The 18769-nt window shown below is 35.5% G+C and overlaps 2 protein-coding genes across 5 annotated transcripts in view; both read left to right on the top strand.

Annotated features, from left to right (window-relative positions):
* The first annotated feature begins 466 nt into the window (after positions 1–466).
* On the top strand, positions 467–11513 carry LOC132906953 (uncharacterized). 3 transcript variants are annotated; one of them, XM_060959637.1, is made up of 7 exons: positions 467–660; positions 1442–1499; positions 7586–7941; positions 8022–8162; positions 8240–8380; positions 8631–8786; positions 9201–11513. In XM_060959637.1, exons 2-7 carry the CDS (start codon positions 1463–1465, stop codon positions 9291–9293), a joined length of 924 nt encoding a protein of 307 aa, XP_060815620.1. In that variant the 5' UTR covers positions 467–660; positions 1442–1462; the 3' UTR covers positions 9294–11513. The 3 variants fall into 3 exon arrangements, with proteins under 3 accessions (XP_060815620.1, XP_060815622.1, XP_060815619.1); XM_060959636.1 differs by lacking the exons at positions 467–660; positions 1442–1499 and adding exons at positions 5119–5439; positions 6547–6636; XM_060959639.1 differs by lacking the exons at positions 467–660; positions 1442–1499; positions 8631–8786 and adding exons at positions 5118–5439; positions 6547–6636.
* A 136-nt stretch (positions 11514–11649) lies between these two features.
* The window catches only part of LOC132906914 (nuclear factor of activated T-cells 5-like), a 57435-nt gene continuing 50315 nt past the window's right edge, over positions 11650–18769 (top strand). For both annotated transcript variants that reach the window (XM_060959546.1, XM_060959537.1), the window contains exon 1: positions 11650–12186. In XM_060959546.1, the coding sequence (XP_060815529.1) occupies positions 12160–12186 (27 nt within the window). In that variant the 5' untranslated portion in view covers positions 11650–12159. The remainder of the gene's footprint in view (positions 12187–18769) is intronic.

The raw sequence follows: 18769 nt of genomic DNA, 5'->3' as shown, positions 1-18769 counted from the left end.
TTGTTTATTATAAATTATATTTTAATCATAGAAATTGCATAAAATGACTCGCAATAATTATAAGCAATTCAATAAAATGCATAAAAAATCATTAGATCTTTTAAATTTATAAGTATATAATTAAATATTATCGAATGATGTATTTATAATAAATAATGACAAACATATCTTAATAAGACATAATGTGATATAACGTAAATATGAATAGAATACATTAAGGAAACTGTGATTACCTTGCTTAAGTACGTTGTATTTACAATGGTTATCTTTTAAACAATGAAAACGGTACTGCGAATGCGTAGTAAAAGACCCGCGTGACACGTCCTGGTACAATTCAGCCAACGCTTCAAATTCAAACGAACCAATCTCGATGAACCGATCACTTAGTTTGACCAATGAGAACTCACGAATGTTCGAGCACTTTGACAAAATGTACGTATATGTCGTATGTGTAGCCAAACGTTCACCAGTGTGAATCGCTGAAATACACAGAGATACTTGCATGTCGCAATAAAAGCAGCCAGCAAGCCAGCAAGTCCACCGACCGTTCAGATCTCCTAGCAGTCCTAGCATTGTCAAGTGCGTGCGTGATTGTTCCTGTCGCAGGATCTACTTTTACTCTTCAATAATTACTTATTTATTCTTTTAAAGGGAAAACAGGTAAGTTAATTTGTTTATTTCCAATTTACGACGGTAAGTTCACGAGGTGATAAAGGGACGCCACCGAGTACGAACAAAGAGACATCGCTTATTCTCGTTTATGCTTAATCAATATTCAATACCAAACAAAGAGAGTGTTATTGTTTTTGTACAAAAACCCTAATCGACATCTTCCGCATTCGATTTACAGCGTGACTGCAGTACGTTTTTTTAAACGCGATCATGCGTAGAAGTAATCGTAACTTCGACTTTCTGTGATTGCATTTAAATAAATTTATTATAATATTTTTCGTAAAATATGGAAGAGAATACTGAAAATGATTTTTCGTGAAATCACTGAACGTCAAGTCAAAGCAAATTTGACATATATTCGTGAGGCTGGTTCATTGCACTCTATATACTGTACATTGTACAGACAGCTTCGAATAATTCCAAATACCGTTTACTTCGTTTATGTAAGAATAACACGCAATAATGCCTTGTCTTTTCCTAGAAAGTTATTACCCTTTCATCGTATACAGGTGTATTATAAGACACTTCTTCCAGGAATAAAATCTTTTCGATCCTTGAGGAATTTGGCCACAATATAAATAGCATATAGTTTCCTTATATACCTCCTTTGTTTGAAATGAACTTTCTAGATGGGATTATTACATTGAAAATTGCAAAATATGTACGAAAGTTAATGTAGTTTACATGAAATAAGAAATAAATATTCGGAAAAAATACTATTTAGCTTTTTTCAAACTCAGTTTATAAAATGAAAGATATTCTTTTACAGTGATATACAGCTACGGCAGCAATGGCTACGGCTACTGAATCGCCTGTTAACAACGAATGTAAGTGATGAAATCCTTGAACAAAGATATTAATCGATTATTTCCTATAACAATTTCTACAGTTAGCGATATTTGTGATTTATATGATACTATCTTGAATATTAACAAAGAATTGCGATAAGATATACAATATATACGTGACATGTACATTATACATTTTACATATAATACATAAAATGTTTACGTTTTTTTTTTGTTATTTATTCAAATTGATAGCTTATTTTAAGAAAGTAATGAATATATTTTATAAAATATACATTCCATGCACGTTAAGTATATTCATGTATACATTGTTCGATCTTATACAATCAGTATGTACTACACGTCAACGATGTTATTTACGATACGATAGTTCGGTACACCTATATACATATTATATTTGTAACGACGACTTTCTTCCAGTCATTGTTCTGTCGAGTTTCGTAAATCGCTACGAGTAATGAGTCAAAATTCCGTGTCGAATAAAAAGGTAGTCGTGAATTGTATGTAACACGATTTTTGCACTTTTGGATGACAAAGTCAGTACGACAAAGGATCGTTAATTAGGAAGGCAATTTAGATGGCAGTAGGAACACACCCTAAGGCAGCGAAAAGTAGATAGTTGCTGAGAAGAGGTCAGAGCCCTCCATTGGCGTCCTCGGAGAAGTGCAGCCTGCACTTCACCGTGGCAACTGCAGCTTGTCTCAACTGCAGTGCTTGAACGCTTTTCAGTGGTTCTCAACTACCAGTAATTTTAATATATAAAAATGTGTTTCTTCAATAAATCGCTCTTGCGATATTTTTATATTTGTGCAAATAGAGTATTTATTCTATCTAAACATGATAAATTGTTGTATTTTCACATTTTGTTCTTTTTATAGTTATATTATATACTTCAACTCTTAAGACTGCTTGATACATTAATTCAAACGTAATTTAAAGTTTCCTTGTAACTGTAGAGTCAATATTTATGAGCGTGACTTTTTACGATTGTCATATTGGAGCTGAAAATATTGTTCCTCTTGAAGGCTTTGATAGTCAATACTGATTAAATAAAATATACAAAAATGATACAATGATGAGTTAAACACAATTTAAAAAATTATTAAAAGATTATATGAAATTTAAAAAATAATCATTGCATTGCAACTTATCTTCAGTTTGGTTCCAAATTTTTTACAGAATGGAATATAATGTAAGATACATATAACGGAACATACGTGCACCATGGGTTAAGTATAGATTTTTTTATGTATCAATTGAATGCGACAATTCTATGGCTATCTGTAATTTCACAATGCGAATAATTATATGGAAAGTGATTGTATTGATCTTTCATTATCGGACTGTACATGGTGTAACGGGACCCGCATAAGTGTTGTGTATCGATAAATAATGCTGTTTCACAATTGAACGCTGCGTCAGCTGCTAGCATGCGATTTGAAGCCTCGTTCCTCGCTCTTTTCAGACCCGGCTTCTCTCGTCGTGCCGAAGGATGAGATTCAAGTTTCTCTTGCACGCGTGAAAGAGAGTAGTTCGGTTAACTCTCGGTAGAATTTAAACAGCGTACACATGGTAACATCGAAGTGCGTAGGTTAATCTGATTGTCTGATGCAAGATATATCGGATGAAATGTCCATAAGTGATTTCCCTCGGTGAAACTCACCGTTGAATTTCTTCCTGCCTTAAAGGGTATGCGACGATAAACCATATTTTGAAACGATGTACCTTTCTTGACTGGTCAACTACAACTTTTACTTCTATTTCTTGTCTTTCTTTTCATTAACGCTTCTTTAAATCATCCAATTAAATGTAACGAGCGAGTGAAACTCATTAAACATCGTATGAGATCGAGACATGGATCTTATTTTCCTATTCGGGTGAATAGATTTTTTAACGAATTGCTATCGGGCAGTTGTTACTTATTATTTATTTGCTTGAGAATAAAATGATTTTCTTTGGTGTACAAGGAAAATGTAATAGTATTAGTATCATCTGCTGTCAGCTGTACAGCGAGATTTAAATGAAGATATCGGAAAGGTTGAAATTTAAAAAGAATCCTTGGCAAACGGCGAGATTCGGTTTCGAGGTACTTCCATTAGAATACGTCACTCCGATTTCTGCGCAATTTACCACGGTTCGTGACCAGTAGAAAAAGGGGCGACTGCATTATTAACATCGCCTGTTCCCTCGTTCCGAGTTCTGAAAATATTCCACGATATCGATCCACGTGTAGGAGATTCATTCATTTTACGGCATATCCTTCGATTGTAATGCGTCACGGAGTTCCGACATTGCAATTGTTCGATCGTTTCTGTCAAATGGAAAAGTTTACGGAACAACGATTATCGTTTGCGTCCTACATTTTCTGGCTTCTATTTGATTTAGTATTGTTTTCTACATTTGTTTCGACCGATTTTACCAATCCGCGGGATTATTAAAATACTGCAAAAAATAACCACAGAGGATAGAAAAAGATGAATACGATGTACGGTCAGTCGGATCCGAAGATACGAAGGGTGTGTCCATAGACAAAACAGAAGATACAGTTTCGTAAAAAGAGCAATCTATTTCGAATGTCAATGTAGAGCTATCGAGAAGGGCAAAAAATATTGATGGATCGTTTAGAAATGAGGGTGGGTGAACGACTGAATTATTCCTCGCGTAACGAAACCACGTTCTACGTCGATCGAAGAAATATAACAATAAAATCGAAGTTAAAGTTTTCTCAAATGTCAAGAAATTAAGAGGCTTTTGTGTGTTCCGAGGGTTCAAGTAAATTCAAGTAGAAGTGCTTAACACAGATACCGGAACAATCGAAACAAGGTTTCTCAGCACTCTACAAATACTCTTCAAGGCGCATACTGCAAAGTCGTCAGTTCGAAGATCGCATCCTCGGTGTCGCAACCAAGCAAGGGCAGGATCTAGCGAGCGGTAGGGCTTGATTTATAGTTGCGAAATAGGGCGCCGGTTATATAAAATATTCGCAAACTTTCAAATCGATATGCTGCGGAAAAATGATTAACTAAAAAATTTTTAAATACTGTAATCTCATCTCTGTACAATATTACAATATTATTCGACTAAATTTTCTTACAATTCTATTAAATATACAAAAGAAAATGTTCGAAAGAAACCTATCGATTATATGTGTAAGAACTACCATATCTTCGATGGTAGATATTTCAGCTATAATTAAACAAAATTCAATTTCAATATTTTCGATAATGATCTAATTCTAACTTTAATTCTTACTAATTCTAATTTTAATTCTTACTAATTCTAACATAGCAAAAATTAAAGGACGCGGGACTATGCTTCGGCAAACTGCGGAATGTGGCGAAGATCGTGATAAGAAGATATCGTCCATTGATCAGCAGGCTGGTGGTACGAGTTTGAGTCAAAGTATAAGAAGTTTGACGGTGGTTGGAGTTAGACAGATGGTATTTTACGCCTCCACGTAGCTTCCACACGTGCCTAGCGACCGGCAGCCGGGTCCACGATATAGGCATGTTAAGGTTGCTCGAGGTGGAGGTTGGAGGTTGGAGGTTAGCAGAGGTGGAAGGGTGGCTTGTCGTCGGGTAGGCTACTCGCTGCAGTGGGGAGTGGTCTGCCGCGACTAGGGGCGCAAGAGGCGCCAGTCGGTGGATATTGAGCGACGCCCGGCGTCGTGGCGCACTGTGCGGATCAGTCGCCCTCCAGCCACCGCCCCAGATACGAGTTCAGCCACTTCCGGCCTTTCTTCTTGCTCGTTGGACGTGTCCTCTCGCCGACTCTTCTGCGCTCCCTTTTTTCATTCTCGTAGCCGTTTTCGCCAAGCTCTTTAATTTCGCTAAATACGGACCACGATTCGCGAGCAGTAACGAGTAAACAAACGCTAGAAATATGCTGATCGGTCTTGTGCGCGATTCAGTGCTGCAGTGCTTCTGTCATAGCTGCAAAGCACCTTTGGGCATCGTAGGTGAGTTCTCTATTTGATAAAAATTTTCGTCTTTGTTAGAAAGGAAGATGTGCAACCGATCTTCGTATTTTCTTCTTTTATTTTTTATCTTTTTGTTTCTATGGTAATTCATTTGCGGGCTATGCAGAGAACTAGTAGGGAAGGAGGAGTCGATATCGCGGTGAATGACTCCTACGATCGAAGTGATCCGCTAAATTCGTGACCAGACATTTCTTTTAATCTAATTTTATATGGTATCGTTGCATGCAGTTTTACGTGGAATTTTTTCACCTCTATTCATTGTCGCTACTTACTACCTTTGATATCGCGATCGTTAAATCAATTCTGTAACAACTCCTTGTTTATTTTATTCGTCTTACCTGTTATGTTTTTTTCAATTCAAAAAATATAAATTATCAACAACTCTTTTTGCTCTTGACAAGGTTTGAATATGTTATGTTTAAATAACTTTGAGGCACAGAGAAACGTGACAATTTCCTCCTCGAACCTCCCTGAAACCTTCTCCTTTTAAATACATTTTTTGAACTTGATGGTCGGTGTATTTTTACCGCAGTCTACGGTGGTCGATATCACGTTGGTATCGTATTATCTTAGGTACCTGCAGTTCGATCAATTTCTCTACCCTCTACCAATTGGTACTCGTAGTGTACTCGTGTATCATGGATATTACTATCACACCAAAAGTTTATTACACCGGTAGTAACATCATTATTCTCCATTTATTTTTTATATAACTCAATACTACATAATTTGGTGTATTAATATTATTTTTGTTTTATTATTTTCAAAGCTTGGCATATACTTTAATACAATAAGCACGGTAATTTGATCGAATCGATATTTCCCATCTTAAATCTTGACTTATGTTGAGCTTGTGCAGATACCTATACAGATTTAAGAAATAGTCGGTACAAATGTGCTCCATGAGGAAAGCTTCCACAAAATTCGCTACGATCGGGGTGCGGCCCAAGATGGCCACCCTTGGCTTTGTTGACCTTTGTTAACCGATAGGAGACGGTTGCATCGATTTCCCGTTAATTAAAACACGATTCCTATTTCCCTGGTCCCTACGGTAATACGACACTCATTGATTCTCAATTTTCGAAGCGGGAGGCAGAAGGGGCAATGCGCCCTTCAAGAAGCCCAGCGGAAAAGGAAAACCGCGAACCAAGCAACCGAAGAAAGTAAAGTTCATCAGTGAGTATACGTCGTTTTTTAATCAACGAGTTCTTGCCGTCGATCCATTAACTTTCGAATTGCACCAGTGCCTACGTAATCGAACGCTTAATCGCGTTTCAATTAAGTTTAATTAACAGCGCTTGACTTTTACTCAAGAACCGCATAAAGTCGATGATGTGGAAAGAAGAATCATAGACCAAAGTAGAAAGCTTTATCGTTTAACGATATATCGTTGTTATTTTATATGTTATTGCTTGCTAGACGGTATTTTATCGATTGAAAATTGGATAACCTTTTGATCGATTTTTCGTGCAAATTGCGCTCGCTGCAAAGTGCAACGAACTCGACTCGAACAGTCGCCAATATGTCGCCGGTGAATTATAAATCGAAGGCGGCGAATGTCGGAGAACGCTCCGCTGCGGTGTACGGTAGGGTGGCCGCTGAAAGGTGCGTGTGCCGACGCTAGACGTCGCGGCGCCTAGAGACAATCGTCTCGTGGGCTGATCGATCCTTCCTTCTTGTGGTCTGAGTCATACTTCCGTAACTCGTGTACTTCGAAGCGAACCCGAGATGAATGGGATCGAGAAATCTTCCGCCAAAGTGGATTGTGTCTCGCCGGCCTGGGGGACTGGATGTTTTTAATTGCATCTTGCTCGATGGGGGACGCGTAAAATAATTAATGAATCATGAAGGTTTACTACCCCGTCGTTATGCGTATGTAGATTTTTGCTACATTACGAGTAGCGATAATTAATTTGTTTTGTACTTACGCAATTAGTTGATTTAATAAAAATTAATTCTTCAATTATGTTAACATTTGAATAATTGTTTTTAATTTGTAAAATTGTACTCAAGTTAGTATGTTTAATATATTGAAGCAAATATTATTAATAATTCTGAATAATTTCAAGGATTTGAAATTAACAATATATTTACCGATACATTTTGTTTATTAACGCATTTATAGCAACTGAGATTCGATGCCAAGAGAAGTCCAAAGGTGGATTGTGCTATGAGGTAATCTTAGCAGAGCCAACAGTACAGAAGAGAGCACCGTCACCCCCACAGACAAGTCCGACTCAACAAGTCGCTATTGAAGACAAGCTTCGAGCAGCAGAGGAAAGAAGACTTTCTTTGGAAGCTCATAAACTTGCTGCGCTTGCTGCTAAGCTTAGCAAAATTGAAGAGGCAGCTCGTAAAAAAGATGAACTTAGCGCTGCTTTCATTGCTGCGACGCGTGAATCTTTAGATGCTAAGATGAATAATACAGAAGAGAAGCGAGAGGCGCACATTGCGGAACTGAAAAACAAGTTGAAAGAGCACGTTAGTTGAGATATTCCTTTATTTGTATATATTCATCAAATAAATAAATGTTATCATGTTTTTTCTATTTTTGATTATAGTTAGAAAGTGTAGAGAAAACTCGCTTGAGTCTTGAACAGCAGACTCAGGAGGTTCGTTGTGCCGTCGAAGAAAAGCTGAAAACTGCCGCCGCTCAACGGGATGAGAATATTAAGAGGATGCTGGATCGTCTAAAAGAACATGTCAGTCTTCGATATTTTTCATTAGTAAAATAAAATATCCTTTTATGTAATATTTAATCTCCTTTTTTGATTATTAGGAGGAGCAAGTTGCCCGCGTACGCCAAGGACTAACCGAGCGTGTGCAACAACTTGAATCTCAGATTCAAGGCAAGTTAGATCAAGCTCACGAACGCCGTCAGAATATCGAACGCGAGCAGAAAGAGAAGCTGCGCATTCATGTAAGTCGTATGCATTATTCATTAACTTAGACTTTGGTATTAGTTTTATGGGTTTTCTATTAGATTGTTTTGGCAACTACCAGGAAGGATTTCTCGCTTCTGTAGAAGTAACACCTGTTTTGGTCAAGTTTTGAAAACACGAGTACACGGGAATGTAGTTTTCCAAACTTGGTTGTTTTCTTAGTGGAAATCCTTTCTTACACACTGTCGACAATGTTACCCAATAAGGGAATTTGAAATGGTCGTTTAGAACACTGTGAAGATAGCAAAAGTGCGTCAGATGGCGGATGAGTGCGCCACGAGAGAACTTCTGGTGAAAAAGTTCGAATTTGACAAGAGGGTTTCTACTGCGGAGCAGAACCGACAGCGAGAGATTCAACGTCGTGTGCAGGCTATTCGCCAGCATGTAATTTCGCCCTCTTTTTGTTGATTCAATATTCTTATTGTCTCTCACCTCCTACCACCATGAGATATTGGCTTATATTATACCCGTTTCGTTGATTGAGTTTCAGTAGAAATTTTATGAACTTCAGTAGCATACGGTTATCATTAGAACGTTTAATGAATTTTAATCGTGCTTTGTCATATTATTTTGCAGAAAATATTCCTCATAGGAATTCAGTTATATTATGTATAATTATATATCTAATTTTTTATCATTTTCTTTTCAGCATGATCCTGCATTTATAAGCTACTATACCTGATGGATGTTAGCTTAATATCACCTTTAGCATGAAACATTTAAACATTATTATTTTAGAATAGTTGAATCTCGTAAATTTACGTTTAAAATATCATTCCTATTTTTCTTGTTCTAAAGGAGAGGCGCGCCGAGATGGTAAGACAGAATAAGGCAGCTCTGTCCGAGCAATCTGTCCTGCCCGCTGAAAAGGAAACTGCCAGTTCTGGGTAAACATAACGTCATTCTTGATCGCTATCCTCGTTAAAATACCTTTTCATCGTTATAAAATTGGAAAAGAGGAGAGCGGGATTTGACTACCGCTTGCAGAGTCACTCGCTGAATAGATCGTCGGAGTTACGTGTTTGAATTTTGAAATAAACTAAAACTAAGGAGTTGCACTCGCTGTGCTTTACGAGACTCCATTACGCTTCGTGCCATTTTCGTTCGCTGGAAGAAAATTAAGGAACTTAATGCAAGCGATTTAATCGTAGTTGGAGAGATTTGCAATTTTAACGGCTTTATTTTATTACAGTTAGATAAAGCATTCAAAATGATTCAAAGAAACGTTTATATTATGGAGAATTAACTGGTTATTTTTCTCCCACTTACTACTCGTGCAAAGAATATCACTGTCTTTATCTAACTACACTCATTTCTTTTTTTTTAAATGTACACGAATACATAGACATAAGCCCTAACCCTAATCTAATCCTAACCTCGGTTGAAAGATAGGATATGTAAAATATTTTCAGTTATAATGTGCCTACCACTTACACGATTGTGGATTTTCTAGAAGGTGGCATTAAAAATATCTTATATGTTTATGATCAATTGTATATGTTGGAGTTTGATATTTTACAACTTTTATAATGCTTGTTTCAGTACATTTTCTTCTTTTGGTACCTACAATGTTGTTATTTCATTAATTACCCCGTTAAAAACTGTTATGTTTAAATTTGAAATCAAAAAAGGTCATAGTGATTATCCGAGTCAAACGTTAACAAATTTTTTCTCCTGACTCTTTTAAAGACTTTTTTTATCCTTCATTATTTTCTTACATAGTTTTTGGTTTTCGCTTTTGTTCGTTAAAAAGTTTGCTTTTATTCGTAGATTAATCATAGAATATTACCGCTACAATTAGATCGTAAGTGGTAATTGCGACCATATGTGTGTACAGTACAGTACATATATGATAAGTATATGTGTATGGTTCGTGCCGACATGTAAGCACACTTATAATATATATAATAGTGCTTTATACTAGGCTTGAAAACTTTAAAACCATTTTGTACTCAATCATTGTAATATTACTGCGCTAACAGAACAACAACATTCATGAAATATGTAGTCTAATTGAATATGGTAATATGATGCTTCTGTGATGACTTAATTATTTGTCAAAATGTGTAGTCTTTAAGTGAGAGTGTGAGAGAGAGAAAGGAGGAGCGAAAGATATTTGATTCCTCTATGCTCGTATGGATACCGTGGCTTAGGGGCCTTAATTTCGTTCGCATTATATATCATCGCTGGAAGTATTTGAAAATATAACAAAATCCGTATCAGGGCAAAGTTTTCACAGAAATTTTCCTTCGCGTAATGAAATAGTCAACTGATGGTTCCTCGATCTTCTTAGATACTCGTATATATATAATGGGGATACCACAAACGGAAGGAAACTTTTAGCTTTGGTCACGGTATCGTCACAAAATAAAAGGAGTAAAAAGAAAATATGTCGCAGTGATATTGCAACCGATATCCTACGGTCTTAGATATTGATACTACACAAAAAATTTTTACAAAGGGCTATTGCAGAAATGTTAACGCGAGAAAAAATAAATTAATTAAAAAATAGAGATTGAAAGGAAAAAAAGAAGCATTAGAACTTTTACGTCGACGAATATATAACTGTAACCTACATCGCTGAGTGTTGCGGTTAATTCGTCACGTGTTGCAATGTCAAGAAAAAGACGAAAAGTTTTGATTTTTCTTGTGGTTATGACACGTGTCGAATAACGTCTATTTTTGCATAATTGTTGTGATCTTTTGCAAAATGTATTTCGTATAATTATTATATAGATGCCCGACGTATGTATGTTATGATTGTCTTTTTCGATCTGCGTTATGATATATAAATATTATAGATTTCTACGCGATGGTATATATATATATATATGGTATATATATATATTATACGGTTACGATATGTACGTATGGTTTCTTGTGAGCTTTGGTAATTGTCTTATAGTGGTGCGAAGAAGCAAATCAATTCTTGCAAAACCATTATCGCAAAATAAATTTTTATTGGATCAAAAAATATATCGCGAGAAACCAATTTCTTAACGATATATTGATTGCCTTCGATATTCTTTGTTCAATTTTTAGTTCGGATAAATGTGTTCGTGAAAGAGAACCTGATTGTGTGAAGTAAACGGACATACCTACACGCACTTACGTTTGTTTGTTTTTATTACAAGTTCCCTTTGAGTGCTCCTCTTTGATATATAGCATAAATTAGAATGTTTTCATTTCACAAAATGTTAGTTATTTTAACTTAAAAGTTTAAATCTTCTTATAAGGCATAAATTTTGGCGCCATGACTTTATAGTTCATGATTTAGATATAACCGACTATCGATAAAACAGATTATTTCAAAATCTTACCAGTGCTGCTTAATTTGTAATGAATCACAAGGCCCCGTTTATTGTGAAAAAAATATATGACATTCTTATAATAATAATGTTGTTTTTTATATTAATATTAAGCCTTAGCTAGTTTAATATAAGATGTTGCATGTAACAAATTGCTTACAATTTTGTCATAGTTTTATAATTTTAGAATTAACTGTTCCAAATATAAGGAAACCATAGGTACGTCACCAAGATCTACATGACGTCATAGGCTGTCGAATGGCCGAAAGCCAAAGGCTAAACGAAACGTCGAGGCAGGCTTTATAGCTGAGTAGGTAGAGGGCAAATGGCTGCCGTGTGGGTGAATAATAATGCGTAGCCAGTGTAAGACAAGTGATAAAAATCGTGATAAAGTGCGTGTACGATGTTACTGAAGGGCCGATTATCGGAGAAGAAGAACCGGGGGCATCATGGGAAAAACACCAAAGCCACAGCCGGTAAGTGGATAGATTGGTATACCAGGAAATTTGCGAAATGGTTCGCCTGCCAGTCGACGAGATAGCCCTGCTGCGTTCTCGGTCCCTCTAATCGTTTTCCATGGTATCAACACAACATGGCCGAACATGTGAAGATTAATTACGTGATTTTAACTTACATCTAGTGAATAAATATAAGAGAAATTTCCAACAAAAGTGTCTTCAATGTAAACGATACTTCTATTTGCGTGTCAAAAATTCATAGCAGCATAAATGTTTGAAGCATAAAATGTCAAGATAAATATGTATTTAAAAAATATGTATCTTTTGGAGTAAACAAAATATCTTTCGTATTATGTTATGAAATTTAATCATAGAATATGTGATTGGAGTGTGTCAGTTTCAAGGTTATGCATAAAAGCGTGTACACTTTAAGAATCGTGTATTTGTAGTTTACTCCACTAAGATGGCGGCTAATTTGTTGAAGTAATAATCATCAAGTTAAATAGTAATCGTGATTAAGATAGAATGTTGTGGTTTTATACATTATTTCCAAGGATAATACATGCTACAAAACAGCTAGTGAGGTTATGCTGTTTTCAACATGGATGCCTCACACGCTTGCATGTATAAATGCATTTCGTTTTGGTGTGTGTTAGTAAACATGATTCACTGTTGCTTCTGTTACTTAAGTTATTTCCCTAATACTCGGCCTTGGTATGAATTAAATAATGGGATGGGATAGTAATATCATTTGGTTTCAAATTCAAGTGAATTTGAGAATGAGGAGCGAATGTTGACTATACATCGAATGTGTATACGATTATTATCAATGGATCTGAACTTCGTCTCTTGCATTGACATGCATTGTTATTAACGATGAAGTATCGTCGTTATCGTTTAATAACAATAATTGTTTTCTTCACTCGAATGAAACACCATATCTTCGTAGAATATTATCACGTTAGAGTTTGTCAGACATTGGCCTTTTTACACATTAACTACGTAGCTATTAATTTTACAAGTAATTAAATTTTTCCTGTAGAAAACGAATTGTATATGTTACGTTCTTATTTCTAGGTAAACAAGCTTCCAAGAATGTTAGTCACTTATACAACAGTATTCGTTAATTAATATTTAATTGCGTGGATTTACTAGAAAGAGTGCACCATATAACTATTATTATATATGATATGTATATATATGTAGATCCACAACATTAATCTTTAGATATTATCCACGCCAGTACATATATATGTATGAATGTATAACCTGTCTCGTACAATATGCATTGCTAATATGTACGTATTAATGACATAGTCTCGTTTTGCTTTAATCTCATACAATATTATTATGCGTTCGACCAAAAGTTGCTTTCACTTTCCTTGAAAATATATCATATTTTTGTGTTCGTCACTACATATACCGGTAATAGTATTCTAAAAATAGTATGTATGTAGTTTGTGTACTACGACTCAACACTTTTAACTACATGGATAATTTTACGAGATATTTATAGATTTAATTGAGCGGAATCCTCGATCATAAAATTATTTCAATACTATTCCGAACGAGATCCCAGTTCGTTTCGCGCATGTCACACGGAAAGTGCGTGTTAGTGAAACCGTGAAAATGCATTCTTAGCATGCTGTGATAAGAATAGAGCAAGGAAGATAGAGTAAGATAACAAATAGAGGAGAGGTACGTACACGTTTGTACGTAATCGGCGCACTTATATGAACAAGTGTGTGCATGCATACCGTCACTATGCCATATGGAAACATACATCCAATAGCCTCACACAAGGATAATTGTGTAAGTGCACGTGTTACCATGACGATAAAGACGCGGATCGATGTTTTTAACCCGGCGGAACGCATCAAGTTGATTTCGCGTCCGATACCTTGCGATATTTCTGTCTTCGTATTGCGCTTTTCCGTTCCATACCGTATCGTATACCTACAACTTGATCGATCGAGTTTAAGGCATGCGGTTTTTACAACGTGTGAATTGGAAAGTTTGCGAGATCCTTCCAAGTTTGTCGATACCACAAACATTAAATTGTCGTTCATTTTGGAACGACCACTTAATTTCTATTTTATATTGAAATTGATTTTTCTTATTAATTACGTTAACTCTTTATGTGCTGAAAATTTTATGATTCAAATCCCATATAAATTTATTCCTATTCTCGATACAAATAACCAGCATAATACCAGAAGAAATAATGAATTTGTTATTTCTCTTTTTTATGACTTATATAATTTCTTCTTTTTAACAGTTATTGTACAATACCAAGGAAATGCAAAAAACGAAAGAACGTCTTTAAATTTAGCCAGAATAAAAGACCGTTCATATAGAGCTCGGCCCGTGATAAGACTTCTAATTGTTATTCGCATTCGTTAACGACACTCGATGGGCCACATGACCTGACGCTTTTTAAAATACATATGTCTTTCTTTTCAGTAATTACAATCGTCTGTTTATTCTTCTGAATGTAGGTTATTATCTAGTTCGGTTTACTTCGAAAATTTCAGATCTTCGTGAACAAGATAACAATTTCAATGATTGTCTGAAATATCTAGAAGTGTATTCAACCAGATATCATGTCCTTGAAAGACTCAATTTCTTGATAATACCAGTTAATGATGATGGTTTATTCGTTGAAATCTCTTGGTCATTGACCAACTTCATGGTCTAGTTGTAGCATTTATTCATCTTCTTTTTCTTTTTATTCCGATATGATAGCGATACGGCGATATCAGCTTTATGTAGTTATATAAACTTCGTCCATCGTAAAATTTGTACCTCGCAATAGTCAAATATACGCCACTGTAGTTGTCCACGTATCATCGACAGGTATTTTTCGAATCGGATAACGGTATCCATGTGGCCAAATGAAGTGAAACTGGTTTTCTCTGTCTATGAGTTTTACGGTGTATTTACCGATAAAAAACTCATTTTCACGGACTTGATTTCAAGAGATTCTCGATACTGTTCTAGTGTATCTATTTTAACCTTTGAATCGTATTTGTATATAAAAAATTTTTTAATTTACTTGGATTCCCAATTTCTTGCATATAGTCATTTTTTTTACTTACAGATTCTCTAATTTTTAGTGTATTACTTCATTTCCATCTTTCATTCTGTTAAAACGAAAGTAAGACTGGAAAATGAACAGTATCCGAGCATTGCAACGAGATTAAGCATTATTGCTTAATATCGTGAACATCATAATATTACAAGATAAAGAATAGAATAATTATTCGCGAACTCAGTAAGCACGTATCCTTGGCGATTTAATTTCAAAGATACAGAGTACCAATTGCGGTATTACGTTGCAGTAATACTATTAATATGTTAATTTATAACACGATAAACAGTATAAAATATGCGGTAATAATGAATGAATGTCGATTACAACAAATACTATACTACGCTGGTTGAAACGGACGAAAAAAGTCGATTCTGCTTATATCGTTGAATATAAGCAATGCTAAATATTGATTGCTTCATCGTTGAGTGTTTACCTCGATTAACACTACATATGCGCTGCTATATATTGTTGTTAATACACCGTGCAACAAGATTAATCAAAGAACATTGAACGTAAGGAAAATAAATCAATTGGGTCCTTATCAAAATTGTCCAAAGTTCTACGAACGCATTGGCTTCAGTGTACTCGTTTAATTGATGGCAACGAACGAGCCGCGGCTAGCACAGTGAATCTAAACGAGCGTTTTAATATTGATGCAGACCCATTTGAATAATAATAATCGTTTTATCGACGTGTACTGATGCAACGGCTTACTTGTGTTGCATACTTTTCTTGCCGTAACGATCATCCTATTACTTTCTATTCTATGAAAGATTTCTATTAGAACATTCCAAAAGTCTTTGTGTCTTCTTTTAGAAATAAAATTCACACAGAAATACAAAGCAAAGACTTTCGAAATGACTTTGAAACGCTCTAATACAGTTAAAGATCAGTAAATTATCATCCTCTTTTTCCTTAGTTTCTTCTTTCCCTTTTTATCCATCTTTTTTTCTTTCTACTTATATCCTTTTTTGTCGAATTACTTTATCAGTCTGGTATCTCAATATTTTTGTTCGAGGAGTTGGAGAGGCTTAATTCGGATATTTAGATGCGAATGCACACGCCGGCAAATTATCATATGCCTAAAAGTTGTCAAGGACCTGGCCAGGATCGTTTTGCGTTTTTAGCCGAGCCTCGGCAAAATTTCTCGGAGGAATAACGGTCAATGAATCCAGCGTCGGGTGTTAAGCGACTCAAGGTCTTTGTAATCTAGTCTCAATCACCGTCAATCTACACTGATCTTAACAATTTATGGCGGTGCCACCTTCTCGCCCGATGCAGCCTTTCCCATTCTCAATTCTCGGTCAAACCGCTTCCTTCGTACTTTCTTACTAGATATGCTACTTTAAATATACCAACTTTTTATGTCCTCTATACATATTGATAGGTTTACAGTATTATCAATTTTCTTTGGTAGAAACATTCTATTTTAGTTCTACATGTCGGTATGCTCTTAAAACATTCGTATCTAATAATAACGATAATAAAATATTTATGTAGGTGACATCATACAGTTGAAAAAATATTCACTTTTGTAACCCTCTGTAAAATAAGTGAGATTTATTTATTTACTGAATATTATACAGAGTACTATACTTTGGACATTTTAAATATTTTTACATATCACGCGTATTCTATGCATTTTTGTATCTTCAAATTTCCCATAGGCACATAAAAATTCATTAGGTAACAATAAAAGAGTTAGGTTCCAATTGGAGCTTCCAATTGGAAATTCACTCGAGAGACCAGTACGATCGGACTCCTCTATTTTTTTTCTCTTGGTTGTCCACTGCATTTCATTTGGCCTACAATTTCTGCCTGACCACAGAGGGACGACTGGCGCCGTGGCGCCCGACGCCACCTCTTTAGATACTATCGCCCTCGTCATGGTTTATCCCAGGGGTTACATTTAGCAGGAAAATCGTGCTATCGAATTAATTGACGCATAGACTGCGGCATATCTGTATGCGCATTCGTCATGAGAAACGCGTTCGGATTTCGATAAAATCCTTTTTTCTTTGTCCACTTACGTTTAACATATTCGCTGGTTAATGTAAAAAATACTATCATTTGTTTAATAATATTCAAACATATCGAGTCCATTTAAAATGCGATTTTCCCCTCGTTAAATCGCAAGTATAAACCAGTTACGTAACCAGTGTTGATATCATCGTTGTATTATCAACGTTTGAATTATACTGATGCATCGCGCGACTTTCAATCCGAACTTTTCGTCTCTTCTTATTTCTCATCTATTTTTGCAACTTAATCTAAATAGTCTGTTGCTTCTCAATATGCTATCTATTTGCCAGTCAATTTTCGAACATCATTGGATTCTGGTATACGCATTTATCAAGAGAATGTTATATAACGCTAACTATCGATTCGAGTCCTTTCGAGAACAATTGGCATTCTAGCTTCAAACAGAAGAAACTTACTTTTTCCTCGAATAATCGCAAGGCGATTCTCACGCGGTTTTATAGTATTCGCATCAATTAGTTGCTTTATCATGCTTTGTGCGTGGTGTGATAACACGTGAACGTTATCTACGTTAGTTCGCAAGATATGCTAAACATGTAAACGTTCATTTTTCAAAATTCAAGATCAACGCGTTAAAAAATAGAGAGGGGAATGATATAGCGAGTGATATAATTATATTGATATTTGTTATTATTTTCGATAGGGATCTATGACGGATATATTATGCGTGTTAAATAAAGCATTTTCAAACTTCATTATCGTTGTAACGATAGATTGTCTCGATTATATCGGTAAAATCTGAAATAAATGGAACAATGTAGATAGCAGTTACATGATATTAGTACACATATATGCCAATTTGACAGAGATTATTCAAATATTTCTATATTATTTTCCAATGAAACCACCTTCGGTACTAATTAGAACTTTAAAATGAATATTTATAAAATATATCTATGATTTCTATAATATTATTTTGATTAACGTTTCATAACTTCTATACATTCTACTAGACCTCTTTCAAACTGGACTAACATATTCGTGATATTATTATATTGGTAACGTAGTTTCAAAAAATTTCACATAACTCGCAACACATTCATAATGTACGCAATATATTCATAAAAGTAGTCTACAAGTACTCGAATACTTTCCTGACTTACTGTACATGCAGAAGCGTATAAAATATAAAAATTCGATAAATTCCTCGAGACAGTCCGTAATTTTGCGACTCATTGACGAAAATGTTTCGATTCCAGTGTACGATCGCTAAAACCGATAAAGTTATCATTCAACGTGACCTAAAAAACAGACATTCCATATGTCGCAGTCCAACGAGATCGATCGACTTCGTGGGCATGTTTGCGAACGGAGCGTGATCGCTTATGTAACGTTTCGAATTTTTCTCGGTTTTCAGCGCATTGAACCGATTATCAGGAAACCGGTGCGATTCTTTCCCTCGCCTTTTCGCACGAGCCTGGCTACCGTTGTCGCGATGGAAAGCACGTTCGTTCATAAAATATTGCA

The sequence above is a fragment of the Bombus pascuorum genome, chromosome 5 (assembly GCF_905332965.1).
Source record: "Bombus pascuorum chromosome 5, iyBomPasc1.1, whole genome shotgun sequence".
Classification (NCBI taxonomy): Eukaryota; Metazoa; Arthropoda; class Insecta; order Hymenoptera; family Apidae; genus Bombus; species Bombus pascuorum.
This window is presented reverse-complemented; position numbering and strand designations above follow the sequence as displayed.

Excerpts from the sequence above, each read along its gene's own strand:
- LOC132906953 (XM_060959636.1), top strand. The coding sequence starts at position 5,364 with ATGCTGATCGGTCTTGTGCGCGATTCAGTGCTGCAGTGCTTCTGTCAT. Across the intron at positions 5,440-6,546 it reads AGCACCTTTGGGCATCGTAG|CGGGAGGCAGAAGGGGCAAT; the intron begins GTGAGTTCTCTA and ends CAATTTTCGAAG. Across the intron at positions 8,381-8,630 it reads AAGAGAAGCTGCGCATTCAT|AACACTGTGAAGATAGCAAA; the intron begins GTAAGTCGTATG and ends ATGGTCGTTTAG.